Below are 21,263 nucleotides of genomic sequence, written 5' to 3'. Positions count from 1 at the left end.
GCCCCTTTTCCTCATCACCCCGCCCCCTTTCCCCCTCTCCCCGCCCCTTTCCCCCTCTCCCGCCCCTTTTCCTCATCACCCCGCCCCCCTTTCCCCCTCTCCCCGCCCCTTTCCCCCTCTCCCCGCCTCCTTTCCCCCTCTCCCCGCCCCCCTTTCCCCCTCTCCCCGCCCCCTTTCCCCCTCTCCCCGCCCCCTTTCCCCCTCTCCCCGCCCCCTTTCCCCCTCTCCCCGCCCCCTTTCCCCCTCTCCCCGCCCCCTTTCCTCATCACCCCGCCTCCTTTCCCCCTCTCCCCGCCCCCTTTCCCCCTCTCCCCGCCCCCTTTCCCCCTCTCCCCGCCCCCTTTCCTCCTCTCCCCGCCCCCTTTCCCCCCACTCCCCGCCCCCCTTTCCCCCCACTCCCCGCCCCCCTTTCCCCCCACTCCCCGCCCCCCTTTCCCCCCACTCCCCGCCCCCCTTTCCCCCCACTCCCCGCCCCCCTTTCCCCCCACTCCCCGCCCCCCTTTCCCCCCACTCCCCGCCCCCCTTTCCCCCCACTCCCCGCCCCCCTTTCCCCCCACTCCCCGCCCCCCTTTCCCCCCACTCCCCGCCCCCCTTTCCCCTCACTCCCCGCCCCCCTTTCCCCATCTCCCCGCCCCTTTTCCCATCTCCCCACCCCCTTTCCCCCATCTCTCCCCTTTCCCCAACTCCCCGTCCCCTTCCCCTTCCCCCAACTCCCCGCCCCCTTCCCCTTCCCCCAACTCCCCGCCCCCTTCCCCCCTCTCCCCGCCCCCTTCCCCCCTCTCCCCGCCCCCTTCCCCCCTCTCCCCGCCCCCTTTCCCCCTCTCCCCGCCCCCTTTCCCCCCTGTCCCCGCCCCCTTTCCCCCCTCTCCCCGCCCCCTTTCCCCCTCTCCCCGCCCCCTTTCCCCCTCTCCCCGCCCCCTTTCCCCCTCTCCCCGCCCCCTTTCCCCCTCTCCCCGCCCCCTTTCCCCCTCTCTCCCTGCCCCCTCCCCCTCTCCCGCCCCCTTTCCCCTCTCCCCGCCCCCTTTCCCCTCTCCCCGCCCCCTTACCCCTCTCCCCGCCCCCTTACCCCTCTCCCCGCCCCCTTTCCCCCTCTCCCCGCCCCCCTTCCCCCTCTCCCCGCCCCCCTTCCCCCTCTCCCCGCCCCCCTTCCCCCTCTCCCCGCCCCCCTTCCCCCCTCTCCCCGCCCCCCTTCCCCCTCTCCCCGCCCCCCTTCCCCCTCTCCCCGCCCCCCTTCCCCCTCTCCCCGCCCCCCTTCCCCCTCTCCCCTTCCCCCTCTCCCCTTCCCCCTCTCCCCGCCCCCCTTCCCGCCCCCCTTCCCCCTCTCCCCGCCCCCCTTCCCCCTCTCCCCGCCCCCCTTCCCCCTCTCCCCGCCCCCCTTCCCCCTCTCCCCGCCCCCCTTCCCCCTCTCCCCGCCCCCCTTCCCCCTCTCCCCGCCCCCCTTCCCCCTCTCCCCCCTCTCCCCGCCCCCCTTCCCCCTCTCCCCGCCCCCCTTCCCCCTCTCCCCGCCCCCCTTTCCCCCCTCCCCGCCCCCCTTTCCCCCCTCCCCGCCCCCCTTTCCCCCCTCCCCGCCCCCCTTTCCCCCCTCCCCGCCCCCCTTTCCCCCCTCCCCGCCCCCCTTTCCCCCCTCCCCGCCCCCCTTTCCCCCTCCCCGCCCCCCTTTCCCCCCTCCCCGCCCCCCTTTCCCCCTCTCTCCCCGCCCCCTTTCCCCCTCTCTCCCCGCCCCCTTTCCCCCTCTCTCCCCGCCCCCTTTCCCCCTCTCTCCCCGCCCCCTTTCCCCCTCTCTCCCCGCCCCCTTTCCCCCTCTCTCCCCGCCCCCTTTTCCCTCCCTTTCGCAGGCTGCGCGCGCCCAACCGCCAGTAACGGCCGTTCTCCGAAGCATCCGAAGATGGTTCTTCGGAGACATCCGGAAAGAGCCGAACGAACCCGGCGGCGGCTCGGCCGAAAGTTCGGGCGTTTCCGGAAAGAGCCGAACGAACCCGGCGGCGGCTCGGCCGAAAGTTCGAACGTTTCCGAACAAGAGCCGAAGGCAGCTCCGTGAAAGTTCCGGACCGCGGCGGCGAGGCCAAGTCGTCCCAAGGAGAGTCTCTCAGGTAAAACATGGCTGGGCGCCACCGAGTGGGTATGTGGAGATTTCTTTTTGGGGCGGTGGGTGTGTGGAGATTTTTGGGGGGGAAGGTGTTGAGGGGAGAGAGGGTGAGGTGAAGTGCCGGCCAGCCTGGGCTGCGGATGTTCGCGAGCGGGTGAAGCTTACCTGGGCAGAGGCAGCCGCCCAGGTGAGCGCCTCAGGTTGAAGGTGCCACCTGAGTGAACCAGGTGAGTGTGGCCTCTCTGGCCTCAGAGCAAACTCTCAGCACTGGAAACACTTTATTAAAGACCTGATTAAACAAGGCAAACCCCATTCTGCCCTGATCCAGCCCTCAAATTGTTCAATGTGTAAATTTATTGGGGATGTTCTCTGTTTATCATAAAATCGCAGCGCAGAAAGAGGCCATTCAGCCCATCGAGCCTGCGCCAACCACAATCCCACCCAGACCCTATCCCCATAACATCATGTATTTACCCTGCTAACCCTCCCTGACACTTAAGGAACAACTTAGCATAGCCAATGAACCTGACCTGCGCATCTTTGGACCCTAAGGGGCAATTTAGCATGGTCAATCCACCTAACCTGTACATCTAAGGACACTAAGGGGCAATTTAGCATGGTCAATCCACCTAACCTGCACATCTTTGGACTCTGGGAGGAAGCAGGAACACCCGGAGGAAGCCCACGCAGACACGGGGAGAACGCACAGACTCCACAGCAACAGTCACCCAAGGGTCAGAATCGAACGTGGGTCCCTGGCGCTGTGAGGCAACAGTGCTAACCACTGCGCCACCGTGCTGCACTAAACTTCTTGTGACATTTTACACTTTTTAAAACAAAATATTCCTTCTTGTCTCTTCTAACTTCAAGTCTTCATGATAGCAGGGGTCAGTTCAGAGGTGTCTTGATATGTGTGGCATCCCGCATAGATCTTGGTTCCCCCACCCACTGTTCTGCATGATGATGTTGTCTTTTGAAGGTTCATTCGCTTGTTCATCAGTGTTATCTTCCTCCCAGAAGGTTGACTGGCATCGACTTGATATTGTCACATGTATTGGAATACACTGAAAACTATTGTTTATGTGCCGTACTGACAAAGCATACTATCCATAGAGTAGAATCATAGAAACCCTACAGTGCAAAAAGAGGCCATTCGGCCCATCGAGTCTGCACTGACAACAATCCCACCCAGGCCCTATCGCCACATATTTACCCTCTAACCTACGCATCCCGGGACACTAAGGGGTGATTTAGCTTGACCAATCATCCTAACCCGCACATTTTTGGACTGTGGGAGGAAACCGGAGCACCCAGAGGAAACCCACGCAGACATGGGGAGAATGTGCAAATTCCACACAGATAGTCACCCAAACCGGGAATCGGGTCCTTGAAGCTGTGGAGCAGCAGTGCTAACCACTGTGCTACCGTGCCGCCCCTAGTCCATAGGGGAAAAGGAAAAAAGAGGGTGCTGAATATAGTGTTATAGTCATAGCTAGTGTGTAGAGAAAGATCAACTTAATATAAGGTAGACCCATTCAAAAGTCTGATGGCAGCGGGGAAGAAGCTGTTCTTGAGTCAGTCATCTTGTGATCTCAGACTTTTGTATCTTTATCCCAACGGAAGAAGGTGGAAGAGAATATGTCTGGGGTGCATGGGATTCTTGATTATGCTGGCTGCTTTCCCGAGGCAGTGGGAAGTATAGATGGAGTCAGTGGATGGGAGGCTGGTTTACGTGATGGACTGGGCTACGTTCACATTCATTTGTAATTTCTTGCAGTCTTGGTCAGGACAGAAGCCATACCAAGCTGTGATACATCTGGAAAGGATGCTTTCTATGGTGCATCTGTAAAAATTGGTGAGAGTGTCGACCTCTGTCCTATGCCACCTTGACACATTCCACCTAGATGAACCGTGTCCAGTCTATTAACTCCATCAATAATTTTCTCCTCTGCTTCTCTTTCCAATGTTTCTACCATCTACCGTCTACTTGATAATGTGCCAAAATATTGCTTCATTCTCCCTTTGGTATGCATTAATTTCCTCTCTTCTCCAGCATGTTTGGGGGGTGGCAGTAGTTAACAAAGATGACAGTATCTACGGCTTTATTAACAAGTACATGGAGTATAAGGAAAAAGGAGGTTATATTGAATCTATTTAAGGCACTAGTTCAGCCTCAGCTGGAGTTTTGCGTCCAGTTCTGACCATCAGACTTTAGGAAGAATGTGAAGGCATTGGAGAGAGTTCAGAAAATAATCAAGAGAGAGGTTCCAGGGATGAGGAACTTCAGTTATGAAGATAGATTGGAGAAAATAAGACTGTTTTCCTTGGAGCAAAGAAGGCTGAGAGGAGATTTGGTAGAGGTATTCGAAATTGCGAGCGAGTAGACAGGATGAAACTGTTCCTACTCGTGAAAGGATTGTGATCAGATTTAAAATAATTGACAAAAGAAGCAAAAAACTCTTTTGCGTCTTTCACGCAGTGAGTGGTTAAGGCCAGGAATGCACTGCCTGAGAGTATTGTGGAGGCAGGTTCAGTCTGAAAAGGAAAAAATGTGCAGGGCTATAGAAGAAGGCACTAGAATGGCACTGAGGGAATTGTTCATTTGGAGAGCTGGTGCAGACATAATGGATCAAATGGCCTCCTTCTGCACTGCAATGTGATTTCCAGCACTTCCTCATTAGTTTTTCTGTCTATTATATGCAGAACATCCTTCTACATATCCACATCCACAATCAGCTTTTTGATATTTGCTTTGTTTGTTGCCCATTTCTGTGAGGCATGTAACATAGGTGACAAAATGTAGCCCCCTGACATTCTTATCCTAAGATTCAAGTTCAGTTTCTTTGACATTAACCCCATCTTCATTCTGAAAAAGGCTGCCTTGTCCACCTCAAGACTACTTTGGATGTCTTTGGAGTGGATTACTTGACAAAAACGGGCAATCCAGTGATGAAAAGAAGCCCTTGTTTTATCAAACGCCTGCATTGCTAGGGAAATGTTGTTCCAGGAAGTACCTGGCCTAATTTAGAAATTGTTTGTTACTGACAACAGGTAATATGCAAAGTAATAAATAGCTGGTGTGTTACACACTAACTGTGTGGAAATATTGGTGAGGGGATGGGAGTTAAGAAATGGGAAATGTGTTAACTGGTCAGCGCAGGAACAAAGATCGTAAAATTTATGGATTTAAGTTAGCTGAGGAGGCTGGGAACACAGGTTAGAAACCACATGTACTGGCAAACTGAAACTCTGATTATAGCAGATCAGAATGAAATTCGTGCTTGCATCTTTAAGAACAGGAGTACTAATCTCAGAGGGTGGTGAATCTCTGGAATTCTCTGCCCACTGAAGTGGTGGAGGCTACCTCGTTGAATATGTTTAAATCACGGATAGATGGATTCCTGATCGGTAAGGGAATTAGGGGTTATAGGGATCAGGCGGGTAAGTGGAACTGATCCACTTCAGATCAGCCATGATCTTATTGAATGGCGGGGCAGGCTCGAGGGGCTAGATGGCCTACTCCTGCTCCTATTTCTTATGTTCTTATGTTCTAATCAAGCAAAACTACAAGGCATTGCTTGATGAAAGCTGTAGCGTTTACTATCTCAACCACTGAGGCAAATAACAGATACATTTAAAGATTTGATTTGATTTATTATTGTCACGTGTATTAACATACAGAGAAAAGCATTGTTCCTTGCGCGCTATACAGACAAAGCATACCATTCAAAGAGAAGGAAATGAGAGTGCAGAATGTAGTGTTACAGTCATAGCTAGAGTGTAGAGAAAGATCAACTTGTACAAAATCTGTAAGAGATTGAATTAAAGCATTGTTAGAGAGTTTAAAAGAGTTAGAATGAAGTTTTAGAAGCATGGAACGAGAGTAAAAGATAGAATTAGAAGGTATGTTGGGCACAGCTTGCAGTAAGTCATCTTGCCCCGGCGCCATAGGTAAGTACTTTAGGGACAAAGGAATGGAAAGTTATGTTGATAGGTTGAGAGAAAACAGAGTTGATGGGAGCTTATGTGGAGCATAACTAGCAGCATTAGCCAGTTGGACCGAATGGCCTTGTTGTGCTAACCTTTCTCTGTAACTGGCACAGAGAAAACATGGGATGGAATTTTTTCAGCTCTTCCCACCTGTGGGATATAGTCATGCCAAAAGTTATAGACTATTTAGCCAAAACTAATAGCCCACTGTCAGTACATGTCTGTGCAGAAGGTTATTTTTTTAAAGCTAGATTTAGATATGTACAAATGCTAACAAATCAACTTTGTTCCTTAGAAAATGTTGATATCCTCCTTTCCCTTGTATGGTGACAAATTTCCAGCATTCCAATATTTTCTCTGAATTTTGTTAATCTATAGACACTGAAGTCACCCTCATTGCATCTAGTTTGAATTAATCCTAGTTGCTTGTTTCTGCTAACATTTCTATTTCCCATATGGTAATATGCAGTCCCCCTGACACGAAGGGGCATTTTAGCCTGCACATCTTTGGGAGGAAACGGCACGGTGGCACTTGGTCAGCACTGCTGCTTCACAGCGCCAGGGACCCGGGTTCAATTCCCAGCTTGGGTCACTGTCTTTGTGGGATTTGTGCTTTCTCCCCATGTCTGCGTGAGTTTCTTCCTGGTGCTCCGGTTTCCTCTCTCACTCCAATGATGTGCGGGTTAGGTGGATTGGCCATGCTAAATTGCCCATTAGTGTCGGGGAGACTAGTTAGGGTAAATGCATGGGGTTATGGGATAGGGCCCGGGTGGGATTGTACTCGGTGCAGACTCAATGGGCCGAATGGCCTCCTCATGCACTGTAGAATTCTATGGATTTTATGAAATCGGAGCACCCAGCAGGTCAGTGCATTTCATGGGTCAGCGCAGACTCAAAGGGCCACTTCTGCACTGTAGTATTCTGTGATCGGACCGTGGGGATTGGTGGGGCCACTGAACATGTGCAGAGTTCTGGAACTGTCAGACTCTGGCGTGAATAAGCCTCCTCCCCCTGTCCCAAGTTTTTAATGATATTCACGATTATGACCTCTGCAGGGCACAGAATGTGGGAGATTCGAGTCTGAACTCCCACTGAAAAAACAATTGTGATTTACACCATTTTTCCCACCAATTCAGCACTTAGAATTTTTTTGGGAGAATCGCCCCCGTGATGTCTGCAAAATGGATAAACCTCAAGTCAGTCTGGGGATGAGTCATTCCTTCCAGTCCCTCAAGTGGATACAAGGAAAAAAACTTTCACTTAGTTCAGTGTTAATTCAATCCTTCGACAAGCGCTGCATAATAATACAGATAATCATAGAATCCTACAGTGCAGAAAGAGGCCATTCGGCCCATCGAGTCTGCACCAACCACAATCCCACCCAGGCCCTATCCACATATCCCTACATATTTACCCACTAACCCCTCTAACCTATGCATCCCGGGACACTAAGGGGCAATTTAGAATGGCCAATCAACCTAGCCCGCACATCTTTGGACTGTGGGAGGAAACCGGAGCACCCCGAGGAAACCCACGCAGACACGAGGAGAATGTGCAAACTCCACACAGACAGCAACCCGAGCCGGGATTTGAACCCAGGTCCCTGGAGCTGTGAAGCAGCAGTGATAACCACTGTGCTACCGTGCCGCCCACGGACTGGATTGAAGGCTAACTAGATTAAGTGTGTTGTGTATCACCTGAAACCCTGTGTTGTTATTCAATGGAAACATTATGAATGGCAATAAGCCAGGGTTTCGTAGCATTGACAGCATGCTTGGGTTTTGTAAATTTTCTTACAGTTCCCGGGACAGATCAATTCACAGTCCTCTGTTTCAACTTTGAATTGGAGACAAAATTGGAAACCGCCCATGGAAAGATTGAATGGCTTTTTCACTTTCCACGCTTATTTATTTATCCTTTTAAAAAAAATTCTGGCAATGAATTAAAAGTTTTTTTTAAAAACTGGTTAAGGGCGGCACAGTGGCATAGTGGTTAGCACTGCTGCCTCACAGCGGCAGGGACCCTGGTTCAATTCCCCACTTGGGTCACTGTCTGTGTGGAGTTTGCACTTTCTCCCCGTGTCAGCGTGGGTTTCCTCCGGGTGCTCCGGTTTCCTCCCACGTTCTGAAAGATGTGCTGGTTAGGGTGCATTGACCCGAACAGGCGCCAGAGTGTGGCGACGAGGGGAATTTCACAGTAACTTCATTGCAGTGTTAATGTAAGCCTTACTTGTGGCTAATAATAAATAAACTTTAAACTTTTTTAAAGACCCGGGTTTGATTCCAGCCTTGGGTGACTGTGTGGAGTTTGCATGTTCTCTCTGTGTCTGCATGGGTTTCCTCCGGGTGTCCTGGTTTCCTCCCACAGTCCAAAAATGTGCAGGTTAGGTGGATTGGCCCCTCAAATGTCCCAAAATGTGTAGGTTAGAGAGGTAGTGGGGTAAATGCATGGGGTTAGTGGGTAGGGTAGGAGGTGTGGAACTGGGTAAGATGCTCTGTCGGAGAGTCAGTGCAGACTCAATGGGCTGAATGGCCTCCTTCCGCACTGTAGGGAATCTATGATTCTGTGTTTATGAGGAAAGACTGGAAAAACTTTCTCTTTAGTTTCAAGAGGTGGCAAATGACAGGATTGTTAACAGAAGTGTGCCAGATATCATCTAAATGGGATAGAGGTTAGTTAAGAGCACTTTATAAAAGTTTATCAAGATTCCAGAACAAGTGGTCTTGGGTTAAAATGATCAAAAGGAAGGTTTAGCGCAGCTGTCATCAAAGAAAGAATGATCAGCACAAGGGGTGCATTTTCAGGTGGGGTATTGATGGGTAACATTTTAGATTCATACAAGAGATGAGATGGGGGAGAAGAATGTACTGTAGCACAGAAGGTAATCTATAGTGAAGGACAAAGATGGACTAAATGGCTTCCTATATATGTTGTTACATTCAGGCCACTCAGTCTATTATTTTCATTCAAGAGGATTTGCAAACTTTTCATTATCCACTAAGCTGCAGCACTCATAGAATTTGCTACAGCTTTTGACCGTAAGTGGTTATACCAGATAGCTGCAGCCAGAGACTTTGTGATATCCAACTCTGGCTTCAAGAGAATGAGTGTAGGATTCCGTCCAGTTTTGTTGCTGCTGTCAGAAGATGTGAAGGCTGTAACTTGAGGCGCCACAACGAGAATACGTTAGAAGAGTGAGAGCAGCGCTGTTACTGCCATGTCACTATAGAGGATGCATAGTGGTGCAGTGGTTAGCACTGCTGCTTCACAGCGCCAGGGACCCGGGTTAGATTCCCGGCTTGGGTCACTGTCTGTCCGTAGTCTGTACGTTCTCCCCGTGTCTGCATGGGTTTCCTCCGGGTGCTCCTGGTTTCCTCCCACAGTCCAAAGACGTGGTGTTTGGGTGCATTGGCCATGCTAAATTCTCCCTCAGTGTACCCAACAGGCGTCGGAGTGTGGTGACCAGGGGATTTTCACAGTAGCTCATTGCAGTGTTAATGTAAGCCTTACTTGTGACTAATAAATAAACTTTAAAAACTTTAGGATATCACTCTTGGGTGGATGTTACCCTGCACTGTGTTTCATAGAACCCCTACAGGCCATTTGGCCCATTCAGTCTGCATCGACTGTCTGACAGAGTGTCTTACCCAGGCCCTCTCTCATGACCCCACCTATTTACCCTGCTAACCCCCCTTAGTAATTTACCATGGCCAGTCCACCTAATCTGCATATCTTTGGCTGTTGGAGGAAACTGGAGCACCCGGAGGAAACCCTCGCAGACATCGGGAGAACATGAAAACTCCGCACAGACAGTGACCCAAGGCCAGGATCGAACCCAGGTCCTGGCGCTGGGAGGCAGCAGTGCTAACCACTGTGCCACCGTGCTGTCGTTTCGTTGTCCTTTGGTATTCTGCGTTGGATTCAGGCAGGAAGCGTATATCAAGGAAATGTTCGTATCACTGGGATATTGCCAAGCACTTGAAGCAAATAATTATGAAATGAAATTTATTTTGCAGACTAATGCAACAAACAGTAAATTAGCAACCTGTTAATCTCATTTTACTGGTGTTCGATGAGCGATGAATGAGATCCCAGTTCCCTCCTCACTGCGTCCGGGTGCAGATGTCAAAAGACTAAAACAATCCTGTCTGTTGCTTATGACTAAAGACAAGTTTGCGGAGAGAGTGCAAGTGAGATGAGAGATATGTGGATTAGGGGCAGCGGGTACCCAGAACTGATAACGAAAAGGAACGAACAGTTGAAGGATTGCTTCCAGCCTCTGTTTTAATTTGTCCAGCTGGCTGCTCTGTAAAAGCAGGAAGCAGGTGCCAGAATCTTCTCTTGTGCCAAAATAATTAAGTGAGCTTCTGTTCTAGCACATTGGATCACCTACTTTCTTCCTGAAAGTGGTTTGAACTGCCTCGTTACTGCGTGCTGTGTAGCCAGAGGAAGTTGGCGCTTGGAAGGGAGAAGATGGCAGTGAACATCGGAAGGCTTTACTGCTGACCTGGCGCTTTCCAACTGAGATAGTTGGCTGGCAATTAGGACCAGGAGCTGTGGCTGAATTCCATCCACTTACCCCCACACCCCCCTTTCAGTCCCAATGTTATGGCGCAGAGCCTTGTTCCTAGTATCCCAGCTGGTTTAGGCTAATTTAAAGTAGATCTGATGGGGCGGCACAGTGGTTAGCACTGTTGCCTCAGCTCCTGGGACCTGGGTTTGATTCCTACCTTGAGTCACTGTCTGTGTGGAGTCCATAATTTATCCCCATGTCTGCGTGGGTTTCCTCCAGGTGCTCCGGTTTCCTCCCACAGTCCGAAAGACGTGCTGGTTAGGTGCATTGGCCATGATAAATTTCTCCCTCAGTGTACCTGAACAGGCGCTAGAGTGTGTTGACTAGGGGGATTTTCACTTCTTAGCAGTGTTAATGTAAGCCTACTTGTGACACTAATAAATAAACTTTAAAAATATTGATCCTGGAAACTTTCTTGACATAGGACTGGTCATTGTGGCTGGGCAGTGCATTTCCCAGTTGACTCTGTGAGGTGTGTCTTTTCCCAAAGTACAGGGTGTGTGTGTGAAGTCTGCAACTGTTTAACACAGTTAACTTCATTGCAGATGGTAATAGCACTGCTGACTGGTTTTATTACAGTGGGAGTTTTGTCACGCGATGAGCGCACTCTGTATCAAGCCAGCAACTCGTTGCGAGGCCATGATGACTAATAAACTAGTGGATTGAGCCCAGAAGGCTTGTCAACATTCCCTCAACTGTGCGATGTTCCATTACCTTGGAAACAGCAGCCGCTGCAGCTGCTCTGTTGTACATTGTGCACCCACAGTATTATCATTTCTGTTCATTTCATTTCATGGCTCTCATCATTTCATCAGTTTTGGCCATAGGTGGTGCAGTAGCTCGTGATTGAAAGGCCAGTGGCATCGCTGTTTATTTCACTGAATGTCACAGATGAATGACAAAGCCAAATGCGAGAGACTAGGTGGGCGTAGCTGCATTGTTAGTCATTTAATGTCAGGGTTCAGGTAACTCCCCTTCTCTTCATGAGCGTCATTTGAACCTGCATGTTATTTGCAGAATGCTCAGGACGTTTTCAGTTGCATAGTGTCTTTGTTCTGGAGAGTAAAATTTTTTTTTAGCTCCTTACAAAAGCACAGCGATTTCATGCAAGTTTCCTTGTTCGGTTCTGTAAAGCAAGGATGCCTTATTGGGTTGCGTCAGCATGCTCATAGCGTGTTAAAGCCGGAAATAAAGTTTATATCAGTATTCCCATTAAATTGCGTGGCTTGCTGTTATTTAATCCCCCTTATGTGCTATGATGTAGGATCTCTCCAGCACTAAAAACTAACCCTTCCCAAACTGCCAGTTCTGTGAAATTCAAACAGGAAACATGGATGGGCAGATAGGACTGAGGCTTTGCTTCAAAATCAGGGTTGCGAAAGCTCACAGCTGAACACTAAAACCCCTCTTTGCAAAAGAGGCAAGAGTCTTTCTGCCAGAGAGAGACTCCGCTGTCCGATATTGATTCCAATAGAAGGCCCCAACTGAAATTCTGGCTGACCCGTTGTTGTACTTCAGAATTCTGGCAGATACAAGTTTTGTTTAACCTTCTGCGATTAAATGCTCTTTCTTAGGCACTGTGCATAATGAAAGTCTCAAATTTGCTTTACTGTTGCTGACTGTAGTCCCATCTTTGGATGCACTAGAGGAAGACGTTTGTGGCTGGTGTGGTTTGTTCGTGTCTTACATGACGAAGTTTCGATCAGTGTTGTGTCATGATACTTCAGTAGTGAAATGTTGCACCAGATTTGATTTTTAATGAAGCCACATATTTTGCATATTTGAAAGAATAAAGGGAGAGTGGTCATATTTCCCTCGCCTCAGACTTTTTAGCACAGAGATGTATGTGTGTTGTCTCCTGTGCTGCAGATACAGAGTTTCCTAGTTAACAATGAAAGTTCCATATTTTCATTTTCACACTGAGAGGTATCACTCGTTACAAGGCTGAAGATGTCAGCTGGAGCTCAGTGGCTATATTTTCACCTGACTCAGAAGAACAAAGAACAGTACAGCACAGGAACAGGCCCTTTGGCCTCCAAGCCTGCGCCGATCATGATGCCCGCCTAAACTAAAACCATATGCACTTACGGAGTCCGTATCCTTCCATTCCCATCCTATTCATGTATTTGTCTAGTTACCCCTTAAATGCTGCTGTCGTACCTGCTCCCACCACCCCCCCGGGCAGCGTGTTCCAGACATTCACCACCCTCTGTGTAAAAAAACTTGCCTCGCACATCTCCTCTAAACTTTTCCCCACGCACCTTAAACCTATGTCCCCGAGGACTTGACTTTTCTACCCTAGGAAAGAGCATCTGACTATCTACTCATAATTTGTAGACCTCTGTCATCCCTCAACCTCCGTCGTTACAGTGAGAACAAAACCAGTTTATACAATCTCTCTTAGCAAATACCGTCCAGACCAGGCAACATCCTTGTAAACCTCTTCTGTACCCTCTCCAAAGCATCCACATCCTTCTGGTAGTGTGGTGACCAGAATTGTACACAATATTCTAAATAAGGCCTAACTAAGGTTCTGTACAACTGCAGCATGACCTGCCAATTTTTATACTCAAAGCCCCGACCAAGGAAGGCCAGCATGCCATATGCTTTCTTGACTACCTTATCCACCTGTGTTGCCACTTGCAGTGATCGGTGGACATGTACATCCAGATCCCTCTGCCTGTCAATACTCCTAAGGGTTCTACCATATATTGTATAATTCCTGCATACATTGGACCTTCCAATATGCATTATCTCACACTTGTCTGGATTAAACTCCATCTGCCATTTCTCCGCCCAAAGAAAGTTGTGAGTTCGCGTTCCACTCCAGGACCCTAGCACAAAAGTCAAAGGGTGAAACTCCAGCACAGTGTTGAGGGAGGGCTGCAGCTTTCTGGTGGGACTTGAAACAGAGGTCCTTTTCAGGGGAATGTAAGAGATGCCATGACACAGTTTTGAAGAAGAGGAGGAGAGTTTTCTCTGGTGTCCTGTTCAAAATGCGTCCGTCAATAAACATCACACAAAAGCAGATGATCTGGCCATTATCGTTTTGCTGTGTGTTGAAGCTTACTGTTGAAATTGGATGTCGCATTTTCCACATGACAAGAATAACCATGCTTCAAAAGTAATTCATTGGTTGTAAGGCACTTTGGCTCAAACTGTAGCCTTGAAAAGCTCCGGAGAAATGCAGTTGTGTGTCTTCTTGCCGCATGATTTTATCACTTGTACACATATTGCTGGGACAAGGTTTTTAAAAATTCATTCACGGGATGTGGGCGTTGCTGGCAAGGCCGGCATTTTTATTGCCCATCCCTAATTGCCATTGAAACATTGGCGATGAGCCAACTTCTTGAACCTCTGCAGTCCATGTGGTGTAGATTCACCTGCTGTGCTGTTAGGGACAGATTTCCAGGATTTTGACCCAGTGAAGAAACAGCGATAAATTTCTAAGTCAGGATGGTGGGTGGCTTGTAGGTGGTGGTGTTCCCGTGTACCTGCTGCCTTTGTCCTTATAGGTTGCAGGTTTGGAGGGAGCTGTTGAAGGAACCTTGGCTGCAATGCATTATGTAGTTGCTACACACCAAAGATGTCTTTTCTGCATGTAAGCAGAATTTCCGTAGAGATTGTGTTCAAAATATTGCAGTCGAAGTTTAAAAGCTGCAGTAAAGTCAGCTGAACAGAAGTTGGAGAAAGTTTGTTTTCCTCATGATGCACGTGGTGTTGGTACTGCTTCCCTCTGCATGTCTCTTTGGGATATTTGGAATGATAGTTACAGAAGTAAACCGTTCAGCCTGTTGAGCCTGTTCTGTCCTCTATTGAATTGTAGCTGTTCTCTACCTTAACTCCATTTAGGGCAGCACAGTGGTTAGCACTGCTGCCTCAGCACCAGGGACCCAGGTTCAATTCATGGCTTGGGTCACTGTCTGTGCAGAGTCTGCATATTCTCCCCGTGTCTGCGTAGGTTTCCCCTGGGTGCTCCGGTTTCCTGCCACATTCCAAAAGACATGCGAGTTAGATGCATTGGCCATGCTAAATTCTCCCTCAGTGCACCCTAACAGGCACCAGATTGTGGCGACTACGGAATTATCACAGTAATGTCATTGCAGTGTTAATAAAAGCCTACTTGTGACACTAATAAATAAAATAAAAATCTGCCTTTGATCCATATCCCACCTCTACCCACACCCAACAATCTATCAATCAGTTTGGTAGGTTTCAGTTAGATCCCAACATCCACAGGTATTAGAGAAGAGAATTTGAGACTTTCACTACCCTTTGTGTTAAGTGCCTTCTGATTTCATAATTAATTGGCCTAACGTGTGCCTCCTTGCTCTATAATCTCATCTGAGGAAATTGTTTCAAATCTCTTTTTATCATTTTATACTCCTTGGATAGATCATTCCTCAAGGGGTGGCACAGTGGTTAGCACTGCTCCTCACAGCACCAGGGACCCGGGTTCAATTCCGACCTTGGGTCACTGTCTGTGTGGAGTTTGCACATTTTCCCCATGTCTGCACAGGTTCCTCCAGGTGCTCCGGTTTCCTCCCACAGTCCAAAGATGTACGGGTTAGGTTGATCAGCCCCCTAGTGTGAGAGGGACTAGCTAGGATAAGTACGTGGGGTTACGGGGATAATTGTTGTCAGGGCAGGCTTGATGGGCTGAATTTCCTCCTTCTGCTCTGTAGGAATTCTATGATTCTAAGTCCCTAAACTTTAGGCAATGCAAGCTGTCCCTGTGTGATAAGAATGGGTTTTTGGAAATGGAGTCAAAACACTTGCTGCATATTAAAAGTTAAAGCTTAACATGTGCATGGCCAACACAGAATATAAAGAATGCTTTGCCATGGAAGGTAAATGTTTCGCTCAACCATGAACCCTAATACTTCTCTCAATCTCACTTTACAGTTTTGCCATCTTGATATCTTTCTAACTACTTTGTTCACATGATGAAAGTTGCGCTGATGTTCACCACCCATTATCAAACAATTGCTGGCATTCTAGTGGTGTTTAGGGTTGGCCAGGAATGGAATACGTTCTTGTTAGTTACAGATAACTTAATCTAGAATTGTAAACCATGGGTGACCTTCATCTGCTCATGACCTCCATGCTGTAATTGTGCAATTAACCATTTGCAGAATGGTTTACAACCGCAGAGGTTAACATAAAACTGGAATTGATATAAATAAATTAATTTTGCATGTGATAGATTTCTTCACTAACTCTTAGAATGTTTGCTCGCGTTTATGGGCGGCACAGTGGTTAGCACTGCTGGCCCACAGTGCCAGGGACCCGGGTTCGATTCCCGGCTTAGGTCATTGTCTGTGTGGAGTTTGCATATTTTCCCCGTGTCTGCGTGGATTTCCTCTGGGTGCCCCAGTTTCCTCCCACAGTCCGAAAGACGTGCTGGTTAAGTGCATTGGCCTGAACAGGCGCCGGAGTGTGGCAACTAGGGGAATTTCACAGTAACTTCATTGCAGTGTTAATGTAAGCCTTACTTGTGACTAATAAATAAACTTTTAACTTTAAAACTTTAAGCCCTGATGTTATTCTGGTGAATTTTGCGCTGTACTTCCTCCAGGGACAAAATATCTCTTTCCCAGTTTGATCTCCAAAGCTGAGCTCAGTATTCCAGGTGGTGCCTGACCAAGGATCTATCCAACTGAAGGATCATTTCCTTAATGCAATATTCTAATACCCTTTGAGATAAAGGTCAACACTATACTCTCCTTTCCCATTACGTTTTGTGCCTACTTGCTAGGCTTTGGTGATCTGTAAGCCGAGGTGCCAAAATCGCTTTGTTCCTCTGCAGATTCCTAGTATCTTGCCAATAAGAAATTACAACAACTATTTTCATGGTACCTCTAATGTACTGAGCCATCCAAAGGTGTTTCACTGGAGTATTATCGGATAAGCATGACACCGAACCACATAAACAACCCTAATTGGTGGATGATGAGGGGATGTTTCTCCACGTGGGGAACCTAGAACTGGGGGACACAATTTTAAAAGTTGGAGATCACCCATTTAAGATGAGGAGGAGAATTTTTTTTTCTTTGAGGGTTGTCAGTCAGTGGAACTAAACTGATACTGTTAACGGTTCTCTTCTTAGACACTGTCCCCTTCTCCTTCAAATCTGTTAGCTCTACCAAAGAGCCAGCACAGCAATGAGGGGCTGAATGGTTCACATCTGTGCTCTATCATTCTACAATCATAACCCCTCTCCTCTTGTAAAAAAACCACTTGGCTCCTCTGTCCTTGCAAATTACTCTTTTCCCTCCATGTTCTTGAACATGTTGTCACCTTCCTGATCCGTGCTGGTCTTTCCCAGAACTCCATGTTTGAATCCGTCCAGTAAGAAGTTTAACATCACCAGGTTAAAGTCCAACAGGTTAGGATTAGGGTTAACCCTAACCCTAACCCTAACCTGTTGGACTTTAACCTGGTGTTGTGAGACTTCTTACTGTGTTTACCCCAGTCCAACGCCGGCATCTCCACATCATGAATCCGTCCAGTCAGGTTTCTGCCCTGCCCTGCCACAGTACTGAAGCAACTCTACCTCTCTCGACCTCTCCACTGTCTCGTAATTATCAGACTGCTTATCTGCGTGAACAGAAATTTTCTCCAACCAAGTGTTGGGAGGTCCTAAGTCATTGTTTAATTTGAGCTAGACTGATCTGAAAGTGGCAGCCTCAAGCGCAGTTTGTGAGTATGCATGATACACAATCGAGGTAGCTATTATTGTGCAGAATTGCTGTGATGCGCCTTATTTGCACGATGACAAATGGCTGGGAGCCTATTTATGTGATTGCTAATAAAGCCAGTCTCGTGGAATTGTAGGAATACCAACATGTATATTGACCAGTGAAGGTAGGCTTGTGTTAGACAGTGATAGAGAAACTATCAGCAGATTTCCCGGCTAACACGCCAAGGAACGGGAACTCATTTGGCTGCTCCAATTCAAAGGTAAATTGAGTGTGAGCTGGAGTGCAATAAGGTGTGTAAGGAAGTTCTTGCACACCGCTGCAGATTCAAATATAGCAAACGTATCATCAATGTTTTGGAAATATGCAAAGGATAGGAGGTTAAGAATAAGTCCATCGAAAATTATTTTCTTGTGTAAACAAGACGAAAATATTAGTGAGTGCTGGCCCTAGAGGGGAATCATGATGTGGAGATGCCGGCGTTGGACTGGGGTAAACACAATAAGAAGTCTCACAACACCAGGTTAAAGTCCAACAGGTTTATTTGGTAGCAAAAGCCACTAGCTTTCGGAGCGCTGTCCCTTCGTCAGGTGACTCACCTGATGAAGGAGCAGCGCTCCGAACGATAGTGGCTTTTGCTACCAAATAAACCTGTTGGACTTTAACCTGGTGTTGTGAGACTTCTAACCTAGAGGGGAACCCATGGCAACACTATCTATTTGGGCATTCGTGGTATAATATAAACTAAACTCAACTGTGCGAGTTGCTCAGTTAATAAGTTCAATGAATAACCGATTCAAGTAATAGTGGCCAGTCTAGATCACCATGTATAGTGATGTGGCATATGTCTATGGCTTCATTGAGTAACACATTTAGTGAATAGGCTAGCAACATTGAATGAATACATCTCGACACAACGTTGGTATTGATTTGCGGGTTGCGTATAGTTTCCGCAAACGTGGTATATGTGGAATACTCACTGAACTGGTAATAACTCACTCAAGCATTTGGCCAATTCATGTTACACAGATCCAGTCATAAATAAGATGGGATGTAATGGGACATCACTTTTATGTGTCTTAGCAACTTCAGCCAGGCTTCCAATGTCTTCATATACGCTTGCTATAAACCATATAGTAAGGATCCTGTACTCTGGAAGCAGAAAGAGCATGTCCAGGTGTTGCACTTTTTTTTGATTAAATAAAAACATGGGAACAATAGCTCTCTGTTGCATTCTCCACGGCAATGCCTCAACCAATCAGAGCCGACTGGCTAATCCTTTTTCTTGCAGTATAAATTGTGACTTCCTTTGAAATTTTGTATTCTTGCATCTGACCTGATGAGTGCATGATGCAAAGCTTCGACATTATGTCTCTCTTTTACAGCAATACTCAGTTTATTGCATTAAGGTTGCTATATAAATTTGACTTTATGCTGTAGTTGTAGTAGCATTACCACCAGCTCTTCCCCATCCCACCCTCCAAAAGTCATTCAATTCCTATTCAGTCTCACTCCCGTCCCCTACCCCCACCACCACCCTGCTTCCTGTGAAGCGTGCTCTGGGCGTTCCTGTGTAGTGTTGTAGGTGTTCCTATGCAAGGAGCAATCAGCTGTCACTGTGAGAGTTGCAGGCCTGGAGGTGAGGTGGCGGGAGCAAGGTGGGGTGTGGCACTGCAGTGGGATTAACTGTTGAAGACATTTCTATATTGTCTGACACTTGTGCTGATACCAACATGCCCAGAGTATTCACTGATGACAGTTTCGAAGTGTGATTGTTAGTTATACATAACTGCAGGTAAATTCCAGTCTTTCAAAAATCTTTGCAGTCTCTAGCCTTTTTCACTACTACTCATTACTTGCGGTTTCTGTAGCTGAGTAGGGTCTGGGTATTGGGAGCTCCTGACATCAGCACTGGTCTTTCACCATGTTAGATCTATTAATTAATGTTCTCTGTGGGTTTGCAAGAGAGTTTGTTTTTAAATCTGAACTCGGGACTGAGCCATTACTGGCAAGAGCGCTTTTATTAATTTGATTTATTATTGTCACATGTATTAGTATAGAGTGAAAAGTATTGTTTCTTGCACACTATACAGACAAAGCATACCGTTCATAGAGAAGGAAAGGGGAGGGTGCGAAATGTAGTGTTACAGTCATAGCTAAGGTGTAGAGAAAGATCATAATATAAGGTAGGTCCATTCAAAAGTCTGATGGCAGCAGGGAAGAAGCTGTTCTTGAGTCAGTTGGTACGTGATCTCAGACCTTTGTATCTTTCCCCCGACGGAATAAAGCGGAAGAGAGCAAGTCCAGGGTGAGTGGGGTCCTTGATTATGCTGGCTGCTTTCCTGAGGCAGCGGGAAGCATAGACAGAGTCAACAGATGGGAGGCTGGTTTGCGTGATGTACTGGGCTTCGTTCATGACCCTTTATAGTTTCTTGCAGCCTTGGACAGAGCAGGATCCATTCCAAGCTGTGATACATCCAGAAAGGATGCTTTCATAGAATTCATAGAATCCTACAGTGCAGAAAGAGGCCATTCAGCCCATCGAGTCTGCACCGACCACAATCCCACCCAGGCCCTACCCCCATATCCCTACATATTTGACCCGCTAATCCCTCTAACCTACTCATCTCAGGACCCTAAGGGGCAATTTTTTAGCATGGCCAATCAACCTAACCCGCACATCTTTGGACTGTGGGAGGAAACTGGAGCACCCGGAGGAAACCCACGCAGACACGAGGAGAATGTGCAAACTCCACACAGACAGTCACCCGAGCCGGGAATTGAACCCAGGTCCCTGGAGCTGTGAAGCAGCAGTGATAACCACTGTGCTACCATGCCGCCCTCTTTGGTGCATCTGTAAAAGTTGCTCTGAAAAGGTGGTGATGGACTTCTGTTATGGCACATTTGATGGTAAATCACAAGCATTCCAAAGGCAAACTTGAAACAGCAACCAAAATGGCTTTTGCAATTAATATAGTATGAGGAGAGGTTCTGAAATCAGGAAATGATATCTTGACTACTTGTTATGATCTTATATTAAAGTAAATGTTCAATTTAAAAAAAGGAAATAAATAAAACAAAATGACACTTAAATATAAGAGTGACTCTGCACAGTTAACAGTACTTTAAAACCGTTCCAAAAGATCATAACTTAAACTACCCTCAGATCTAACCTTCCCCTTTCTGTTTAGCAATTATCATTATAGATTTTAAGATCTGGAATTCCAGTTATTTTAACCACACAGTGCCTTTTTCTCTTGGGCTGGCCTCTGAGGCTGACAGCAACTGGTTCTCCCAGTCTTGCCTTGGTCACTCAGTTTTCTGGGAGTTCTGACCAGCTACGTGTTGTCTTCGGAGAGATCTAAGCAACTATCTCCTCACATTGGCATCAATATTTCCTTAAATCTGTTCTTTCCCTTTGAGCTTTTTATTTTCAACCAGTGTCTTCAGAGACGCTTCCTTCTCAGAATTGATTCAATTTATTTCTTTACTTCAGCTCTTAGGCTTTAAATAAAAATACACTGACCCCCATCATTACCTTATTTACTTCACCATTACATAGCTCCTGGTGAAAAGTAAAGTTTATTTATTAGTGTCGCAAGTCGGCTTGCATTAACCCTGCAATAAAGTTCTGTGAAAATCCCCTAGTCGCCGGACTCCTTTTCGGGTACACTGAGGGAGAATTTAGCACGGCCAATGCACCTGACCAGCACGTCTTTCAGACTGTAGGAAGAAACCGGAGCACCTGGAGGAAACCCACGCAGACACGGGGAGAACGCGCAGACTCCACATAGACAGTGACCCAAGCCAGGAATCAAACCCGGGTCGCTGGTGCTGTGAGGCAGCAGTGCTAACCCACCGTGCCACCCCCAACTAAAACAACTCGCTTTAAATCTACTACTTTTATTGCCTT

At 47.6% G+C, this 21,263-nt stretch overlaps 2 protein-coding genes across 6 annotated transcripts in view; one reads left to right on the top strand and one right to left on the bottom strand.

Moving 5' to 3' along the window:
• Nucleotides 1-10,977, bottom strand: part of dsn1 (DSN1 component of MIS12 kinetochore complex) — a 53,053-nt gene extending 42,076 nt beyond the window's left edge. Inside the window, exon 1 of one of the 2 annotated variants that reach the window (XM_078235106.1) lies at nt 10,807-10,977. In XM_078235106.1, the coding sequence (XP_078091232.1) occupies nt 10,807-10,847 (41 nt within the window). In that variant the 5' untranslated portion in view covers nt 10,848-10,977. The remainder of the gene's footprint in view (nt 1-10,806) is intronic. The other variant, XM_078235105.1, reaches the window with a different exon arrangement.
• Nucleotides 1,956-21,263, top strand: part of mvb12a (multivesicular body subunit 12A) — a 57,197-nt gene continuing 37,889 nt past the window's right edge. The window contains exon 1 of one of the 4 annotated variants that reach the window (XM_078235107.1): nt 1,956-2,090. The gene's annotated coding sequence lies outside the window, so the exon portion shown is untranslated. Of the gene's footprint in view, nt 2,091-13,990; nt 14,109-18,962; nt 19,146-21,263 lie in introns of those variants that run through there. The other 3 variants (XM_078235111.1, XM_078235109.1, XM_078235108.1) reach the window with 3 other exon arrangements.

Source organism: Mustelus asterias, chromosome 19, assembly GCF_964213995.1.
Source record: "Mustelus asterias chromosome 19, sMusAst1.hap1.1, whole genome shotgun sequence".
In the NCBI taxonomy this organism is placed as follows: domain Eukaryota; kingdom Metazoa; phylum Chordata; class Chondrichthyes; order Carcharhiniformes; family Triakidae; genus Mustelus; species Mustelus asterias.
Note: the sequence above shows the minus strand (reverse complement) of the source record. Positions and strands in the feature narration are given on the sequence as shown.